The sequence below is a fragment of the Prunus mume genome, linkage group LG2, assembly GCF_029339155.1.
Source record: "Prunus mume cultivar Tortuosa linkage group LG2, ASM2933915v1, whole genome shotgun sequence".
NCBI classification, from domain to species: Eukaryota; Viridiplantae; Streptophyta; class Magnoliopsida; order Rosales; family Rosaceae; genus Prunus; species Prunus mume.
In genome coordinates, this window is record NC_142699.1 from 21,817,521 (window position 1) to 21,832,520 (window position 15,000).

Sequence of the window (15,000 nt, forward strand, 5' to 3'; positions counted from 1 at the left end):
TTTCAGCTTTTGTTCCTTGCCCGTCTTCTACCCACTCCACCACTGCATAATCAAGAAAAAAATAAGGGCATGAGAAGATTATTAGGGCATGAGATCTTTAGCATGAGAGTTGAAGAGAGGTTTGAGTTTGTGGTATGGTCTGGTTGTGTATATATTTTAGGTATGTGAGTTAGGAGGTTTGAATTTGTGTATAGTCGAAGGCCACCTCTTCCTTTCTAATAGGTAATCCTTGTACAACTGGACGACTGCCTTTCATTTACAGAATTAAATAGAAGATAATCCAGCCCTAAATTTACAAAATTAAACGTGGATGTACATCTTATAAGGGTATCTTTTTTCTAAAAAAGGAAAAAAGAAAAAACATGCATATATACATAAGACACCTCTTGCACGGTTGCACCCCGTGATCATTACCCTTAGCTTAAGGCTTAGGCTTCGCTTCTCACATATAAGCTAGTTGTATTGTCACCGACAAGAAGGGAAAAGTTGTATTATCAAGGTATTAGATATTGGTGGTTCAAAAATATGGAAATATCGTAATTTCAAGTGACTATGTTAGGAGCTGACAAATATTATGACCTAGAAAATGTGTATTAATTAATATATAAAAAATATTAAACACATTCTAATTTTATTTATAATAATTTAGTATAACATTTTACTTTATACATTGCATGGTAAATTACATAAGTTGATTAGCTATTAATTATCATAATAATAAAAAACAATAATAAATAAAATACTAAGAATGTTCACATGTTTTTTAACTAAGTGCATGAAAATATTTAAAATAAATAAATAACATTAAAAGAATTAAACATGAAAGAGAGAAAATAATCATAGGAATTCAAGTAATTAATTAACAGCAGTAACAACTGCCCGCATGATTCACATAAGTAGGAAGCTTTTGGAACAAATACACAAATGAGACTTCAGTGTATTGGTTAATGTGCAAAAGACAAGGAGCGGGGGTAGGAGTTTGAATCCCACCGTTGCAGACAAGCTGTTCACTTTCGACGGCTGCCACAACACATCACTTTTGAGTATAGATTGAGCACTAAATGGTAAGAAACGCATTCGTTTTTCCCAAAAAAACAACAAAACTAAAAAAGAAGAAACGTGGATACATAAAAAAAGGAAATTGTGGAACCATACGACTTGAGTTACGCATCTAAACGAGCTGTATTTGTTACCAAAAACATGGGAAAACTCATGATTTTGGAACCAAGTCCAAACTTCCACCAATTTTTTAAAAAAAAAATATTGTAAACAAGCTTCGTCAAACCATCATTGACCATATCCATGTCGAGAGAGATACACGATTATATGGATTTATACATTTTCTCATGGCTTCCAGATATTCATACGTACATTTACAAAGTTTCTCATGGCTTCCAGATATTCATACGTACATTTACAAAGTTGCTGATATCCAAAATAATATGCGGTAGGATGTCTACGTTTCTTTAGAGTCAGATATATGGATATACACGGTGGTCACTGACGGTCATTTTGATTTTGATATTCCAATTGTTTGCGTGCCTTCTTTTTATCAGGAGTTGCATGTACCTGGGCTTTACATCCATATGTCTTCACCTGATAGTTCTCAAAGGCCTCAGCAACTGCTCCCACCTGAATGATTATATCTCACTCATCAGTCATATGCTTCAATTAAGTTCATGATTTAATGACAACAAGGACAACATGTATTAAGCGCACGAACCAGTTCCGGCTTCTTTGCGTACACCCTCACTATCCTATCTTGGAAAAATCTGGGAAGCAAGTGACTTATGCGATCATCAGGGATTTGAAATTTCTCAGAGCTATCATAATCCTGAAAAAAACCAACTTGTCTGTCAATTCAACATGCACTACTATGAAGATATAGTAAATGAACAATTGAACATCAGCAGTGTCATCGAATTTTAAACTATAATCAGGTTAAATTTGATGATTTGCTAAATGAGAATAATCTTATTCCAAATAATCAATCTTTTGGTAGCTGTTCTGTTTCCCACTATGTCACACAGCTTAAGAGACTTGTCAGTTTTTATTTTCAGATCAGCAGCTTCAAAGAGGACTGATAAGATATTAGCATCTAGGCCATAGAGGAGAATTGTACCTTGAAAAAATTGATTCTGGATGAGCAGGGTACAGGCATGAAAAAGATAAACGCATTTGTCAAATTAAATTACTAAAAGCAAATTCAATCAATATTATAGGAATACAAACTGTAGCTCGATAATGATCATTATTTGATTTGGTTTCAGGTACCGTTCAAGAGGGTTCATCCTTCCACGAGTCAAATCAATTTTGACAGTGCTCACAGCAACATCTTCTTCCTTCAGTGTAACACCACCAGATTTCTGGATGGAAAATTATACATCAGGTATCATGTGTCTACTTGCTAAGCATAAGGAGAGAGAGAGAGAGAGAGAGAGAGAGAGAGAGAGAGAGCTTATAATACATTTTGAACCTGTGAACAAATTATATCCTGGGGTGTGATGTCTTTGAAATTCTCTAGCTTGTCCTTTGGAACAGAAAACTGATTGCAGTACTGCCAAGCAGATAAAATTGTTACAAATCGCCTTCAGTCTTCAGATTGTAGTAACAAAACAATGAATCACACTAGGACAAGCTAAGATTCTGGGACACTTGAATCGTTTAAAACATATGCCCCATTTCTTGTAAGGTGAACATATTAGGATACCTGGTACAGATCCCTTTTACGGATGCGTTGGATTAAATTCTTAGCTTCCTTGAGGCTAGGGCTATCAGAATCAGAGGTTTCGATCCATTTCAAAATTGAATCATCCAACTGCACTTTAAGATGGATACATTAGTGCTATAATGATAAAAGCCTTGATCAAAATCTGTTAATTAATAAAGATCTTAAAACCTTCCAAAATTCAGATGGGTTTTGAATTGAAGCTGCAATGCCTAGATCAGCATTTGCATAGCACAGAGCATCAACAACCATGAGTTCAATAGCCTGAGAACGAATTTGATGTTTAGAGGCATATCAGAGAAGTCCAAATATGGTACCATTATAATTCAGATGTTTCAGCTAAAAATTATTGGTTCTATCTAGGACCTTCACTTTTGGATGTGTGTACACAGTCCGATGAAGATCAGCACGAGTGGCAAATAGCTTGTGGAGTGTCAGATCTGACCAAGATATCGAATAAAATTTACAGAACCATAACTACTACGTTGCAAGAGTGATGGGAGGACAATATTCAAGATATACTGACACTCATTAGCGCGATAACATATCTCATCATCCATCACTCTCATAGTTTCCATCAGCCTGCAAGTATGAACAACAAACAAGGTTCTGTCAAAAGCCGCAGTATGGATATGGAAAAGTATAGTTTCCAAAAAGTATGTGCAAATAACACAATACTCGAAGTTCAAAATTTTGCAGAAATGGAGATGTCACAAATTTTAGTGTACTGGACAGAGGAGCAAAAGCATAGATCTTCACTGAATTTAAGCCCTCTGGAAATTATTACTTTATAAATACCTTTCAAATTGAAAACCAGAGCCAATACCGCATGCTCGGGAGTCACGCACAATGTAATCAAACCTGTATACAATTGGCATATGTATCACTTAGTATTGTCAGATAACAAGTAGCAATTTATAGAATATCCACATGGAATGCCAAACAAAAATATAAAAAGAAATCAAGTGACCTACTTGTCAACGTCTATTTCAGTTCGCCCATTTGCAACAATATCATACAAGAAACGCTTTTCTGTCATGCTCTACATTTTAAGAAAATTGCAAAAGGGGCTAAGAATAAATGACTAAAGGAGTCCAAAATAGAGTACAAACATTAAGGGGAAAAATAAGTTTGTAAGATGTTCTGAGGTACTCAAAATTAAACCTTAAGCTTTATGACAACTTACTTTTTGTGGCCCATGTTCAGAGCTGGCAAGGATCATTTCCTGTAAAGATACATAACAGTCCCAAAATATTATATCCTAATTCATTCTTATTATTGTACAAATGTCCACCATCATTCAAGTTAGCACATATTGAGCCAACAAAGACACTTTGAGAAGTTGAAGTGATCTCAGCAGTTAAAAGTTGCAAAGAAATGAAGACATCAATGAGGATACAAGGAAGGATGCCAGAATGCAATCAAAGCTGAAAGAATTCAGCCCAGCCTTAAACAAGTGAAAAAAAAAAAATGCTTCCTGCTATTTTTTTCCCTACAAGTAGCAGAAAGTTTGAAAATGTTGCATCTTTTCTGCCTATATGATGGGATTTGAGTGACTTCTTCTCAGAGTATTGACAGTTGGAAGAAAAACAGCTAAAGATAAAGTCGATGGCAAGACAATCTTACCTTCGCAGTCTTGAGGATTGCCGAATCAATATCAATACAGTGCTTGTCGACAATGTAGTCTATCATCTTCAGAGACATATCCTCATGAGACCTAGAAAGTACAAAAAAGTCAACCCCAAAACTGTATAGATATCCTAACTAAAGCAGATACGATTTACAACCATCAAACAAACATAAAGCTCCACAATATGTTCTTAAGTCTCACCTAAAGAATAAGGACATGTTGCATGTGAAAGTCATAAATGAAACAGAACATCAGTAATATTAGTTTCAGAAAGGTTTAAATCCGTGTAGAATGCAATCTTCTTTCTACTATAAAGAAAAAATGGAGCTAAATTCACTTGAAGAATGTAAGAATCACCATTCGTAACCATCAAGAACCCGAGGAAGAAACTCGCGCTCAAACATGTGGCTGAAAGGGCCATGGCCGATATCATGCAGTAGTCCTAGAAAGAGATTTGACAAAAGAATAGATATGTAGGACAATCTTACTTAAAGGAAAGCATTTATTATGGCAGGTACAGTCTGATTACCAGCAAGTTTTACTGTGTTCCTGTCAAACTCCTCAATTCCAAGCTCCTGGCCCTACAAGGATGGCAGATGAAATAGGAAAGAGTTCTTATTCATAGGTTTCATAATGAGAATGACTAGGCCGTGATAAAAATTCCTACTTGGTAAAAATTAATTTTATTGACAGCTTCACCAGCCAGCCAATACACTCCCAGTGAATGCTCAAATCGAGAATGTGCAGCCCCAGGGTAAACCATGTGTGTCAGACCTGGATCGGAAGTAACATTAAAATCAAACCTGATGTTTGTGTGATGAACAACAATAGATATACATAAGTAGAACAACTACTGAGATAAATGTAGAAGGTGATCTAAGACTGAGGATATAAATAGATAAAGTACATTTAATGCATATGTATGTGCATACACACAGACACAAATGCACACCCATTGGTCACAATCAAAATGAAACTGGTACCCGTTATTAGGCTATGTCAGCATATCTACAACAATCAATATCTAGAAATTTGGTGTCCTAGTTACTTATAAATCTAATATTTGTTATTGATAATTCATATAGTGAAGTTCAACTCACCAAGTTGCTTAAGATCACGAAGCCTGCAATAGGCAATAAATTTATCAGGGAAAAAAGAAACACCAAAATTTACTCAATGACCAAATGACCGTTTCATAGAGTTTTATCAAACTTGCCTCTGAAACTGTTCAGTGTCAATGAACTGCAAGAATAGCTGCAACAAACCATACAAAGATTCATTTGATACGATTGTATAATGTAACATAAATTCCATGAACAATAGAGAATATTTTAAGTTAAATGCAATGCACTTCTGAAGGGAATCCATACTGCACGTAAAGTGCAGAAGTAAACCTGAAAGGAATACATCTTTAGATACTTCCCTCGAGAATTTTAAAATTAAAAATCACGACAAACATGAGATCTCAAATTATTAGCCCTAATGAAACATTGAGCTGCTGATCTCAAATCCAACCCCATCTTCTTTTCGAAACTTTCCCAATATTACGTTTCCTTATTTACTCAAATTCAGTAAAAGACACTCTGTTCCAGATCTGCTACGATTTAGTGACTTCCGTCATATATCAAAAGTTCAATTTCACTTGTTAATTTATTAATCTGAGAATTTAAGCTGCTGCTTCTTCTTTGAGCTTTATCATTAAACAATTTCAATGCTCTGTATGAACTTTGACTTGAAATCCTTCAAAGAATTAAACGAAGAAATCCAGCCTTAGGTCCTTAAATCGTCAAGTAAAGGTTCTATCACTCATGAGAAACTATTCAAAAAATTTGAATGGCTATGCAGCTCATTTATTCAACTTTTCAAGACCAAACTACTCAAATCACCTGACGAATTATCAATCTGAGAACATCGAATCTTCACTTGCAGTTTTTTACCAAAGCATCTGAACCATTACGTATAACTCAAAGCAAAAAAACTTTCTGACAAAATAAAAATTACATTGCTTATAACTCGATCAAAAACAAAATAAAAACCTTGATTCACAAGCTCGAGCTGATATCCAGTATTAATTCACCAAACGATTTCCTAATACTCTGAGACAGGAACCAAACAAAGCACAAATCAGCGCTCTCTAATATAGCGATTTCTGAATCGCCGGCCCATATTTATCTCTTTAAACTTAAAATCCCAATTAAACAGCTCGAAATATATGAAAATAAGATTAATTATACAATATGCATTTCTATGAACTACTAGCCGAAGCAAACAGTTCACGAGGCGAAATTGCAACGTTTCACCGCGTTAAATTCAACCACGAATTTAGAGCTCGAAAACAAATAGACTTGATAATTTAAACTACGATTCTACATTTCTAGTAGCGAGGAACAAATTCAAAGCAGGAAACGGAAACAGAAACGATATTGCGAATTCGCAAGAGAAGTTAAACGGTGAAATCGATTCTCATACCGGCTCGAGGTAGATGTATCCATGAACGTTGTCCAGAACATGCTTCATCGATCTCCGATCCCGATAGCTCCCATTGTTCGCAGTAGCTCTCATTGTTGGCTCACAACTGAACTTGGAACGCTGACAGAGAAGAAGTAGAGCAATGGAGCTCGGAGACTAAAATCTTACGATTTCGACTCTGGATAGCTAGCGAGGGTATGAGAAACAGAGAGGGAGAGTTGGTTACAATGACGATACAAAATTACAAAGGGAAAGGGCCGGAGGAACTTTATATAGCTGCAAAAATTTTGGAGTGGTGGTGAAAAGGGCCGGAGGAACTTTATATAGCTGCAAAAATTTTGGAGTGGTGGTGAAGGAAGAGATGCCGCCAAAAAGTGTTTCGTGGTAGATTCGGCGCGTGGCTATAAACGATCCAATTATGAATTTAAATATTGGCCAGCTGGCCCGTTTGCCTCTACTTAAATATTGGAAACGTGTTTTTTGTTGTTTTTCACAAGAGAAAAAGGGAAATGAAGCGTGTTGTGGCGATTACCTCTCAGCCTCGATTAACGAACTTCTTAGTTTAAGTTTGAAAAATGATTAACGAACTTTTCTTAACGTTAAACATGGACTAAACGAACTTCTTACCATGCAGGAACGTTGACTTCAAACTTGAATTTACCATATTAAATTGTTGACCATTGTTTTACCTTTTTTTGCCTTTATCATATCATGTATCATGGGTTAATTGAATTTGACCAAAGAAAAAACACGATGAATTAATTAAGGCTTTAATGTTTAAAGACTCACAAATGGGGAATTTAGCATCTGCCGACACAGAAGCTACATTTACTGTTTGCAGATGACATCAAATATTATTCCTAGCCAGGCTTTTCTACTTAGTTTGGTAACAGACCCGCTGATACAGCAATGAGGTGGATGCATACAAGAGAGAGCTAAGATTGAACATGCAGGCCATGGTGATGCGAGGCGGGAGGGAAGATAGGAATTCCAAAAAGGCCAGATACCCCAAGTTTGTTCGATGCGACGCCGATGCACCAGAAGAGATAGCTCCAAGGCTAGTAATAAAATTAACGCATAGCTTCAGCTTCATCTATAGGCTTTGGGAATACAATGTTGAGATGATCGGATCACAGAGACACTTCCATTGCCATTTTGAATTGCTCTGGCACACGGAGCAAGGGAGCCTGGATTGCACCAGGATTTCCAAGCTGACCACAAGCAGCCATCTGATCATCACCTTTACTCGACCGCAAGAAGACAACACACCCTGCTTCAGCCAAAAGATTTCGAAACTCAATCATCTTCTCGTCACTGGTTGGTCTGAATTGGGATCCGCCATGACGATTAAATGAGAGAAGATTGATCTTGCATGGAATTCCCTGAACAAGATCAGCAAGCCTCCCTGCATCCTCAATGCTGTAACATGCAAAGAATAAATTCATGACCAGAAAGAGAAAAGGAATCCCTAATTGGGAGCAAACAAATATTGCTTCGAACAGATCCTAATCAAATAATTTGAGCTTGAATGACATTAGATTTGCAGAATAATAGCATGCTGCATTCCATGAAATACTGCAACAAAAGAAACTTAATAAATTACATATTCAAGTCAAACAACATGAAGTATAAAACTTCATTTACCTATCATTAACTCCTGCAAGCATTACATATTCAAAGAGAACTTTGTAGTTATTCTTGAAGCGAAGTTCCTCCCTAAGGGTCTGAAGAAGCAAGCCTATGTTATATTTCCGGTTAATTGGCATGATCCAGTTTCTGACCTGCGAATCCAATGTTTGTGTAATGAAGGTCATACCACTGTGCAGTTCTAATTTCATGGACATATTGTTCGCAAATTCAAATATAACTGAACAGAAATACCTCATCAGTTGTTGCATTCAAACTAACAGCTAAAGCACAATTAGATTCTTTGAGGAAACGCCTCAGCTGGGGGACAAGCCCACTTGTTGAAACAGTGATCTTGCGAGGACTGAAATGAAGGCCTTGATCGTGTAGCATTATGTCTGTAGCTTTAAGAACATTGTCAATGTTCTGAAGTGGTTCTCCCATTCCCTAGAAATATAAATTTAAGCCTATTATCAGAGAGGAAGAAAGTATCTGTTATCAGATGACCTAAATCAGCACAAGCTGAGGTTATACAGGTTCTGCAAGTTACTTGGGTCTAGTTGACAGAAAAGCGAACTAGGATTTTCTGAATCTAATTAAAGAAAAAACTCATATCCATTTGAAATGTATCCCGAACTGCTAACCTACCATAAATACAACATTTGTAATTTCACCAACTTCACTCGTAAGCAGGCACCGTGCAAAGACAGCCTGCTCCACAATCTCGGCAGCAGTCAGATGTCTTCTTAAACCCATCCTGTAAAATGAAATGATTTTGAACTAACATTCAGATTATCTGGCCTAATTGAAATACCATAGAATTCTTAGCTTAATTACAGAGCATGAAAAACTTGCCTGCCAGTGTAGCAGAACTGACAATTCATGGCACAGCCCACTTGACTTGAAACACAAACAGTATTCCTGCTACTATCGGAAGGTATGACAACAGTTTCTATCACCAATCCATCTTCCAAAGTGAACAAAATCTGAAACCTCCTGTGAGTTTCACAATCAATGAGAAGGTTCTCAAAGAAATACAAGGAACGACCTAAAGCCATATATGATAAATCCCAAAGTAGTTTTACACTGAGTATGGTAGCCTGTGTATGAAGATAGTTAAAAGATGATAGTTCAGCAATTCAGAAACATAAGGAAATGATTTCATGTACCTTCCTAGTTCCATCAGCGGCGGTAATAACTTGTTTCAAAGACAATGCCTTGAATTCAGCATTCTCACTCAACATCTTCTTAAAATCTTTATTCAAACCTGCATATCAAGAGAGAGAGAATTCATTGACCGGAAATCAAATTACGTCAAGAGAGAATGAAACATAAAACAATTTGCTTACTAAAAATGACTGTATTGAGGAAGCGTGGAATTGGGTTAACAGAAATAAGGCAAAGTAGGAGGAGAAACCTTCCAGCTGATCACTATGATGCGCCCAAATACCGTTCCCATAGAGACGTTTCCATAGCATTAAAGCCTGGCCAGGCCTGTAGCCATGAGACTGAACCCATTTCTGTCAAAGCATTACAATTATAAGCAACATATTTCAGTTAACAAGCAAAAGTACGAAGCCAGTTTAGTGAGATAAAAAGCAATTACTTCAAGCTCATCGTATGTCATTCCCTTGAGAAGAACCTTCAAGCCCTTGTTTGAAGTTCCAACGCCGTCATCTCCCCCTAACCACAAGGCAGCCAAAATCAGAACAAAGAAGAAGAACCCAGAGTAGAAAAATCAGAAATCAGCGACCTTGATCAGTGAAACAAATGTATGCTCACCAAAATGGGAAGAAATTCCATCGAGGGAAACGAGAGGATCCGGAAGAGAACAAGCTGTTGCTGTTGAAAGAGAGCGACGGTGGGACCAGGCAAGAGGAGCGAGAGTTGGTGGTAATGGTTTCAGAAAGGGAGAGGAGATGGGCTTTTGGAGTGTCGCAGGCGTTAACAAGCAGGCCATGGGAGGCTTCAGCAGAGGTAGAGAGTTTTGTCTGAGCAGCATCCGTCTCATCCACATACGACCCATCCCTCGCGACACGACAGTGGTGACCAGTAAGGTCCTGGGATGGAAAGGTTGCTAACTAGGCTAAAAACGACAGCGTTTCAAGGACTAGTCACTGGTCTATGTTGTTTGCGGAGTGCTAATTATATTTTGGTCTGGAAATATTGATGACTAGAATTCTTTTTCTTAAGACAGCCAAATCGGCTAGGATGAATCAAGCCTAATATCTTGGGTGTATAAGTAAATATTCTCATCACTTGTAGGCATCAGGTGTTTGGATAAATATTTCCTATCACTAGTATGCATCGGACCTAGTACCTTGGATACAAGGGAAACTATGCAAATTGTCTTTAGAAAGAATCCAATTAATATAGCTTCTAAACTGCCACGAAGGTTTCAACGAGTATATCTCCAACATGTTATGGCACCAAATGCAATGTTGCTGCTGCTAGAGCAAAATTAAAGATAGGTTAGGTGACCATACAGATCCATCAATGCCCAAATAAGACAGAAGAAGACTATCCATGAAGCTGTCAATTTCTCTGAGTCTGAACTACCAAGTACACCAGACTTTTGCAAAAATATTACCCTTGTTAAACTTCTAAAAGTCTTCAAAAATACAATTACAGAACGACAAAAAACAAGAACTTGTGTTACAAGTACATATCCAGCATAACTGGATGATATTGGTGATTGTAAGATAAAGATATAAGTAGAGTCTGTCCTGCAATCTTGGAAGTATCCTTGTGTCCAGCAAAATCCCCAACATCAGACGATAATGGTGCCATACCCGTACCGAGCAGAAAAGGGTGCATCAAATTATAGTACCCTTGTCCAAACTGAACTAAAATGTAGCTAGTCCCTGCATCCAGACAAGAAGATTAGTCAGACTCACCAATTCAATATTAAAAGGAATGCAAAACATATTGTGTGTTTGTGTAAGCAACTGCAACAGTTCTCCATGAACTATGAAGAGCAAGTAAGAATCTTGGTTTTGTGAAAAATATCCCTCCATGTAATATAACTCAAATGTGCGAAACCAATGGATCAATTGCAAGATTGCATCGACCATTACTTTTGATGGTGACACTTTGCTTGCTGACCCCTATCTAGATTGGTGACGGGAAAGGTTAAGCACTCCCCTGTATTAGCCTAGTATTTGTCCCATGCAGGGCAAAAGAAGGAACAACTTTATGAACCTTTTTTTTTGCCAAGATAGCACCATAAATAGAAAGAAGAAAAGCCGAAATGGAAGTTCAGTTAAACTACCAAACATGAGATGTGGCAAATTTGTTTCGTGCAATACGTTGCATGCTAAAAGAAATATGCTCCATTCAGCTTGGTACCCTTCATCCATTTGGGTTTGATAAAATAAAGACATTAAATCAAAGACAAACACACATGCACAAACACAAAAGAAAGAGAGTTAATTGATCCCAAGTCATTAGGGCATAATTAGGTAGGAAAGGGACGCGAAAGACTAGAACTTGTCTTCTAATAGTTACCATGCTACTTCTTATCAGACCACAAGTCTCCTAAAATTCTTAAACCAGAAGTTATGAAGACTCAAGCGTTTACAGGCCTACGAAACAGCTGGTAACCATTAACAAATCAAAAAGTATACATAACTACAAGTTCCTTATGAAGTCTAAGTCAAAGATGAAAAAGTAAGGAAAAAGGACAGTGTACATTTTCCCTTTCTAATCCAGCCCCATAAGAAAAGATTTCAATTCCTACAGTGTAAGTCCTCCCATCCCTACAACCATATTTAAAAAGAAAAGGGAGAACTCCATTTTACTAAAATGTGTCCTAAGAGGAGCAAATTTTTTCTTTCTAATCCAACCCAATAAGAAAAGATTTCAATTCCCAGTACACAAATTTGCTCCTAAAATGTGTAGGAATTGAGGTGGATAGACTTGCTGACTGACATATTTCAATTTTTTCTTTCTAATCCAGCAAATTCCTCTAATCCACCTCAATTCCTAAAATGTGTCTTATATATTCATGAGGTGGATAGAGGAAAGGAAGTTTCTTCTGGAGGGGAAAAACACAAATATGTCGGTCAGGAATCCTACATTTCTGGTTCCCAAACATAATGGAGCTTATGTGAACACGGTCAAGTATGCAATCTAGCTAATTCGCTAAATACATTAAATACGTGAGCTTCATACTACTTTATAAACTACACTGGGCTATATCTGATACCAAATACAAAAGTCAGCGTTGGCAATTGCAAGAGTTTAGCAGAGATGAACAAATAGGCACATCCTTTAGCATCAAGTAAATGAAACTACTCAAACAAATAAAAACTAAACACTGCACATACAAATGATTACAGAGTAGCATAAAGTGTTATCAAATGAAGCTTTACTTACCAATACTTAATCAAGCCATCCCAGCCGCATGTTGCAACTTTACTCTGCTCCAAGGGATGCCACGCAGCCCCAATGCATACCCCCTCATGACATTTGAGAGTTCTGAAGACTTTGCATGTCTTCCAATCCCAAAACCAGCATCGACCTTCACCATCACCCGACATAACAAACCGTCCATCTGGCGAGAAATTGACTTGGCAAGCATACCCAGCAACAACATGCCCGGCAAACCTCTTCTTCTTATTCAGCTGAAACTTCTCTCTAGTGCTATAAATCAGAATCTGATTGTCCATACTTTGTGCTGCAAGCCAATTTGAATTGGGATGCAGTGAAATTGATGGCATAGAATGCATGTGAGGCTCACTTATATACTTAATAACCACAGGGATCCCAAACTCCCATACTCGAAGCGATTTGTCATCACTGGAAGTAACAAACCTCCGGTTATTATCAACAAATGTAATCGTATTCACAGCACCCAAATGTTGATCATACTCTTGATTGATCTTTCCCTCGTTCATATCCCACTGAACAATCTTCTTATCACTCATCCCAGCTAACAACACATTCTGCTTATCCTCATCCGGGTTAAGCTTGACCACATATGGAACCTTCCCGGTCGAGAATGTAGATATCACTTGCCCGGTTTCTGTATCCCAGTACTTAATATTCTTATCATAACTAGCAGTCAGAAATTTACTCCCATCGTTATTGAAACATATATCCCGAACTGCCTTGGAATGACCCATGTAAGTTCTCATACACTTACCAGTATTGAAAACATCCCAAATTTTCACCTTGGTATCCATCCCAGCAGAGAGAATCAAATGCCCGTAATTAGGGAAGAATCTAATAGCAGATACACCCTTTGTGTGTCCACTCCAAGTGTGCACCAACCTCTTTGGAATATAACAGTGATCATTAGATGCCTTAGCATCTCTAGGGGGCGCAATCCAAGACCTACCCTGATAATCCCTCTCTTCTTTCCCATGAAATGTAGTTTTTTCAACCACAACCTCACCCTTATCACCACCACCTCTCTCTTCACCTTTCTTCTTCGCATACTCCTCGGCATACTTCTTCTGCTCCTCTGTGAGCTCCGTTGGCGGACCGTCCTTCTTGCCTGCCCATGGGCTCTTCTTATTCTTCATCAACCACACATCACTGGCCGGGTTTTGGACCTCCTCTGGGTCCATATCGTCATCCATACCCTCATCTTCCTCTAATTCCTTCCTCTTTTCTATCTTCCGCTTCTTCTGCTCGTGCTGGGGTATGTTATATACCGAAACGGCATCATTCTTCTGCAAGGCCTCAAAATCACCAACGTAATTATACCCAGCAGAGGCTGACGGGTCGGCCGCGTAGCCATACTTGTGAAAAGTATTGTACTGCTCATCGAAGACGAAGGGTTCAATAGAGGCGTCCTCAACGAAGCCGAGCTTGTGGTTACGCATGCCCTGGGCGATGCCGTCCTTGGCATAGGGATGAGATGGGCCGTAGATTGGGGCCCATAGTTGGTCGTAGGTGGGGTTGAAGCCGACGATGTGTTGGGTCGGGTCAATTGGCCGACTCAAAGACCGTTGGCCATCAACCACCGTCAGGGCCAGCATCGTGTCGTCGACATTGGGCGCGGCGGACTTGGCGGGGAGGAGCCGAGGCGGTGAAGCGTCTGGGGACGATGTTGTTGAACTAGGGTTTTGGTTTTGCTGCTCTGGCTCGTTCAATTCTTCATCGTTTTGATCAGAGTAGGCTCGGAGAAGATCCATTCATAGAAAAAAGGGATAACCCTAAACCCCAAATTTGGTCTTTGTGTTGAAAATTTGAGACTTTATTCGTGAATTCGAAAGGCAAGCACCAAAAATAACAAATCACTCGTTTGAGGCTTTGAAAATTAAAAGAAAGAACATGAGAATGGGATATAAAAGCTACTCACCGAATTTAAATCTCTTGCTTAGCACGGGTTTATTGTTCGGACTTCAAATCTTATGGGTTTTCGTTTGTGTTCGAAGGGGGAGGAGAGGGAAACTATCGACTTCGAGTAGGAGAAGATACCTATGTTTTTGGGTCGAAAATATAGAAGGTACCCTCTCAGTCTTTTTTCAAAACGAGCTAGTATAGGAGAAGGATATCGTAGTAGCCGTCGTTTTGAGAAAAATACTGAGGGTATTAT

The 15,000-nt window shown here is 38.2% G+C and overlaps 3 protein-coding genes across 6 annotated transcripts; all 3 read right to left on the minus strand.

The window, feature by feature from the left end:
- Positions 1-1,263: 1,263 nt before the first annotated feature.
- On the minus strand, positions 1,264-7,205 carry LOC103321754 (uncharacterized). 3 transcript variants are annotated; one of them, XM_089044782.1, is made up of 19 exons: positions 6,828-7,205; positions 5,575-5,612; positions 5,459-5,481; positions 5,026-5,132; positions 4,888-4,939; positions 4,716-4,800; positions 4,355-4,445; positions 3,915-3,953; positions 3,703-3,770; positions 3,527-3,589; positions 3,255-3,310; positions 3,095-3,168; positions 2,900-2,992; positions 2,711-2,818; positions 2,477-2,557; positions 2,275-2,366; positions 2,123-2,138; positions 1,724-1,834; positions 1,264-1,632 (listed from the first exon to the last, which is right to left on the minus strand). In XM_089044782.1, exons 1-19 carry the CDS (start codon positions 6,918-6,920, stop codon positions 1,498-1,500), a joined length of 1,425 nt encoding a protein of 474 aa, XP_088900908.1. In that variant the 5' UTR covers positions 6,921-7,205; the 3' UTR covers positions 1,264-1,497. The 3 variants fall into 3 exon arrangements, with proteins under 3 accessions (XP_088900908.1, XP_088900907.1, XP_088900909.1); XM_089044781.1 differs by having other exon boundaries at positions 2,468-2,557; XM_089044783.1 differs by lacking the exons at positions 5,459-5,481; positions 5,575-5,612 and having other exon boundaries at positions 2,468-2,557; positions 6,828-6,957.
- Positions 7,206-7,559: 354 nt separating this feature from the next.
- On the minus strand, positions 7,560-10,594 carry LOC103321753 (Radical SAM superfamily protein). The gene is made up of 9 exons (XM_008223581.2): positions 10,236-10,594; positions 10,060-10,136; positions 9,871-9,973; positions 9,623-9,720; positions 9,309-9,439; positions 9,102-9,210; positions 8,709-8,900; positions 8,472-8,608; positions 7,560-8,246 (listed from the first exon to the last, which is right to left on the minus strand). The coding sequence occupies exons 1-9, from the start codon at positions 10,477-10,479 to the stop codon at positions 7,958-7,960; spliced, it is 1,380 nt and encodes a 459-aa protein (XP_008221803.1). The 5' UTR covers positions 10,480-10,594; the 3' UTR covers positions 7,560-7,957.
- A 366-nt stretch (positions 10,595-10,960) lies between these two features.
- On the minus strand, positions 10,961-14,947 carry LOC103321755 (Transducin/WD40 repeat-like superfamily protein). Of its 2 annotated transcripts, XM_008223584.2 has the most exons (3): positions 14,764-14,918; positions 12,831-14,656; positions 10,961-11,317 (listed from the first exon to the last, which is right to left on the minus strand). In XM_008223584.2, the coding sequence occupies exons 2-3, from the start codon at positions 14,594-14,596 to the stop codon at positions 11,311-11,313; spliced, it is 1,773 nt and encodes a 590-aa protein (XP_008221806.2). In that variant the 5' UTR covers positions 14,597-14,656; positions 14,764-14,918; the 3' UTR covers positions 10,961-11,310. The 2 variants fall into 2 exon arrangements, with proteins under 2 accessions (XP_008221806.2, XP_088900906.1); XM_089044780.1 differs by having other exon boundaries at positions 12,831-14,947.
- Between the last annotated feature and the right edge of the window lie 53 nt (positions 14,948-15,000).

What these genes read in the sequence shown, in the direction of transcription:
- LOC103321754 (XM_089044781.1), bottom strand. Translation starts at nt 6,920, where the DNA reads ATGAGAGCTACTGCGAACAATGGGAGCTATCGGGATCGGAGATCGATG. An exon ending in GATACATCTACCTCGAGCCG is followed by an intron (nt 5,613 to 6,827) that starts GTATGAGAATCG and finishes GGTTTGTTGCAG; the next exon opens with CTATTCTTGCAGTTCATTGA. An exon ending in ACGCAAAGAAGCCGGAACTG is followed by an intron (nt 1,633 to 1,723) that starts GTTCGTGCGCTT and finishes ATAATCATTCAG; the next exon opens with GTGGGAGCAGTTGCTGAGGC.
- LOC103321753 (XM_008223581.2), bottom strand. Translation starts at nt 10,479, where the DNA reads ATGGGTCGTATGTGGATGAGACGGATGCTGCTCAGACAAAACTCTCTA. An exon ending in TTACAAATGTTGTATTTATG is followed by an intron (nt 8,901 to 9,101) that starts GTAGGTTAGCAG and finishes TTATATTTCTAG; the next exon opens with GGAATGGGAGAACCACTTCA. An exon ending in CTTGCAGGAGTTAATGATAG is followed by an intron (nt 8,247 to 8,471) that starts GTAAATGAAGTT and finishes TGCATGTTACAG; the next exon opens with CATTGAGGATGCAGGGAGGC.
- LOC103321755 (XM_089044780.1), bottom strand. Translation starts at nt 14,596, where the DNA reads ATGGATCTTCTCCGAGCCTACTCTGATCAAAACGATGAAGAATTGAAC.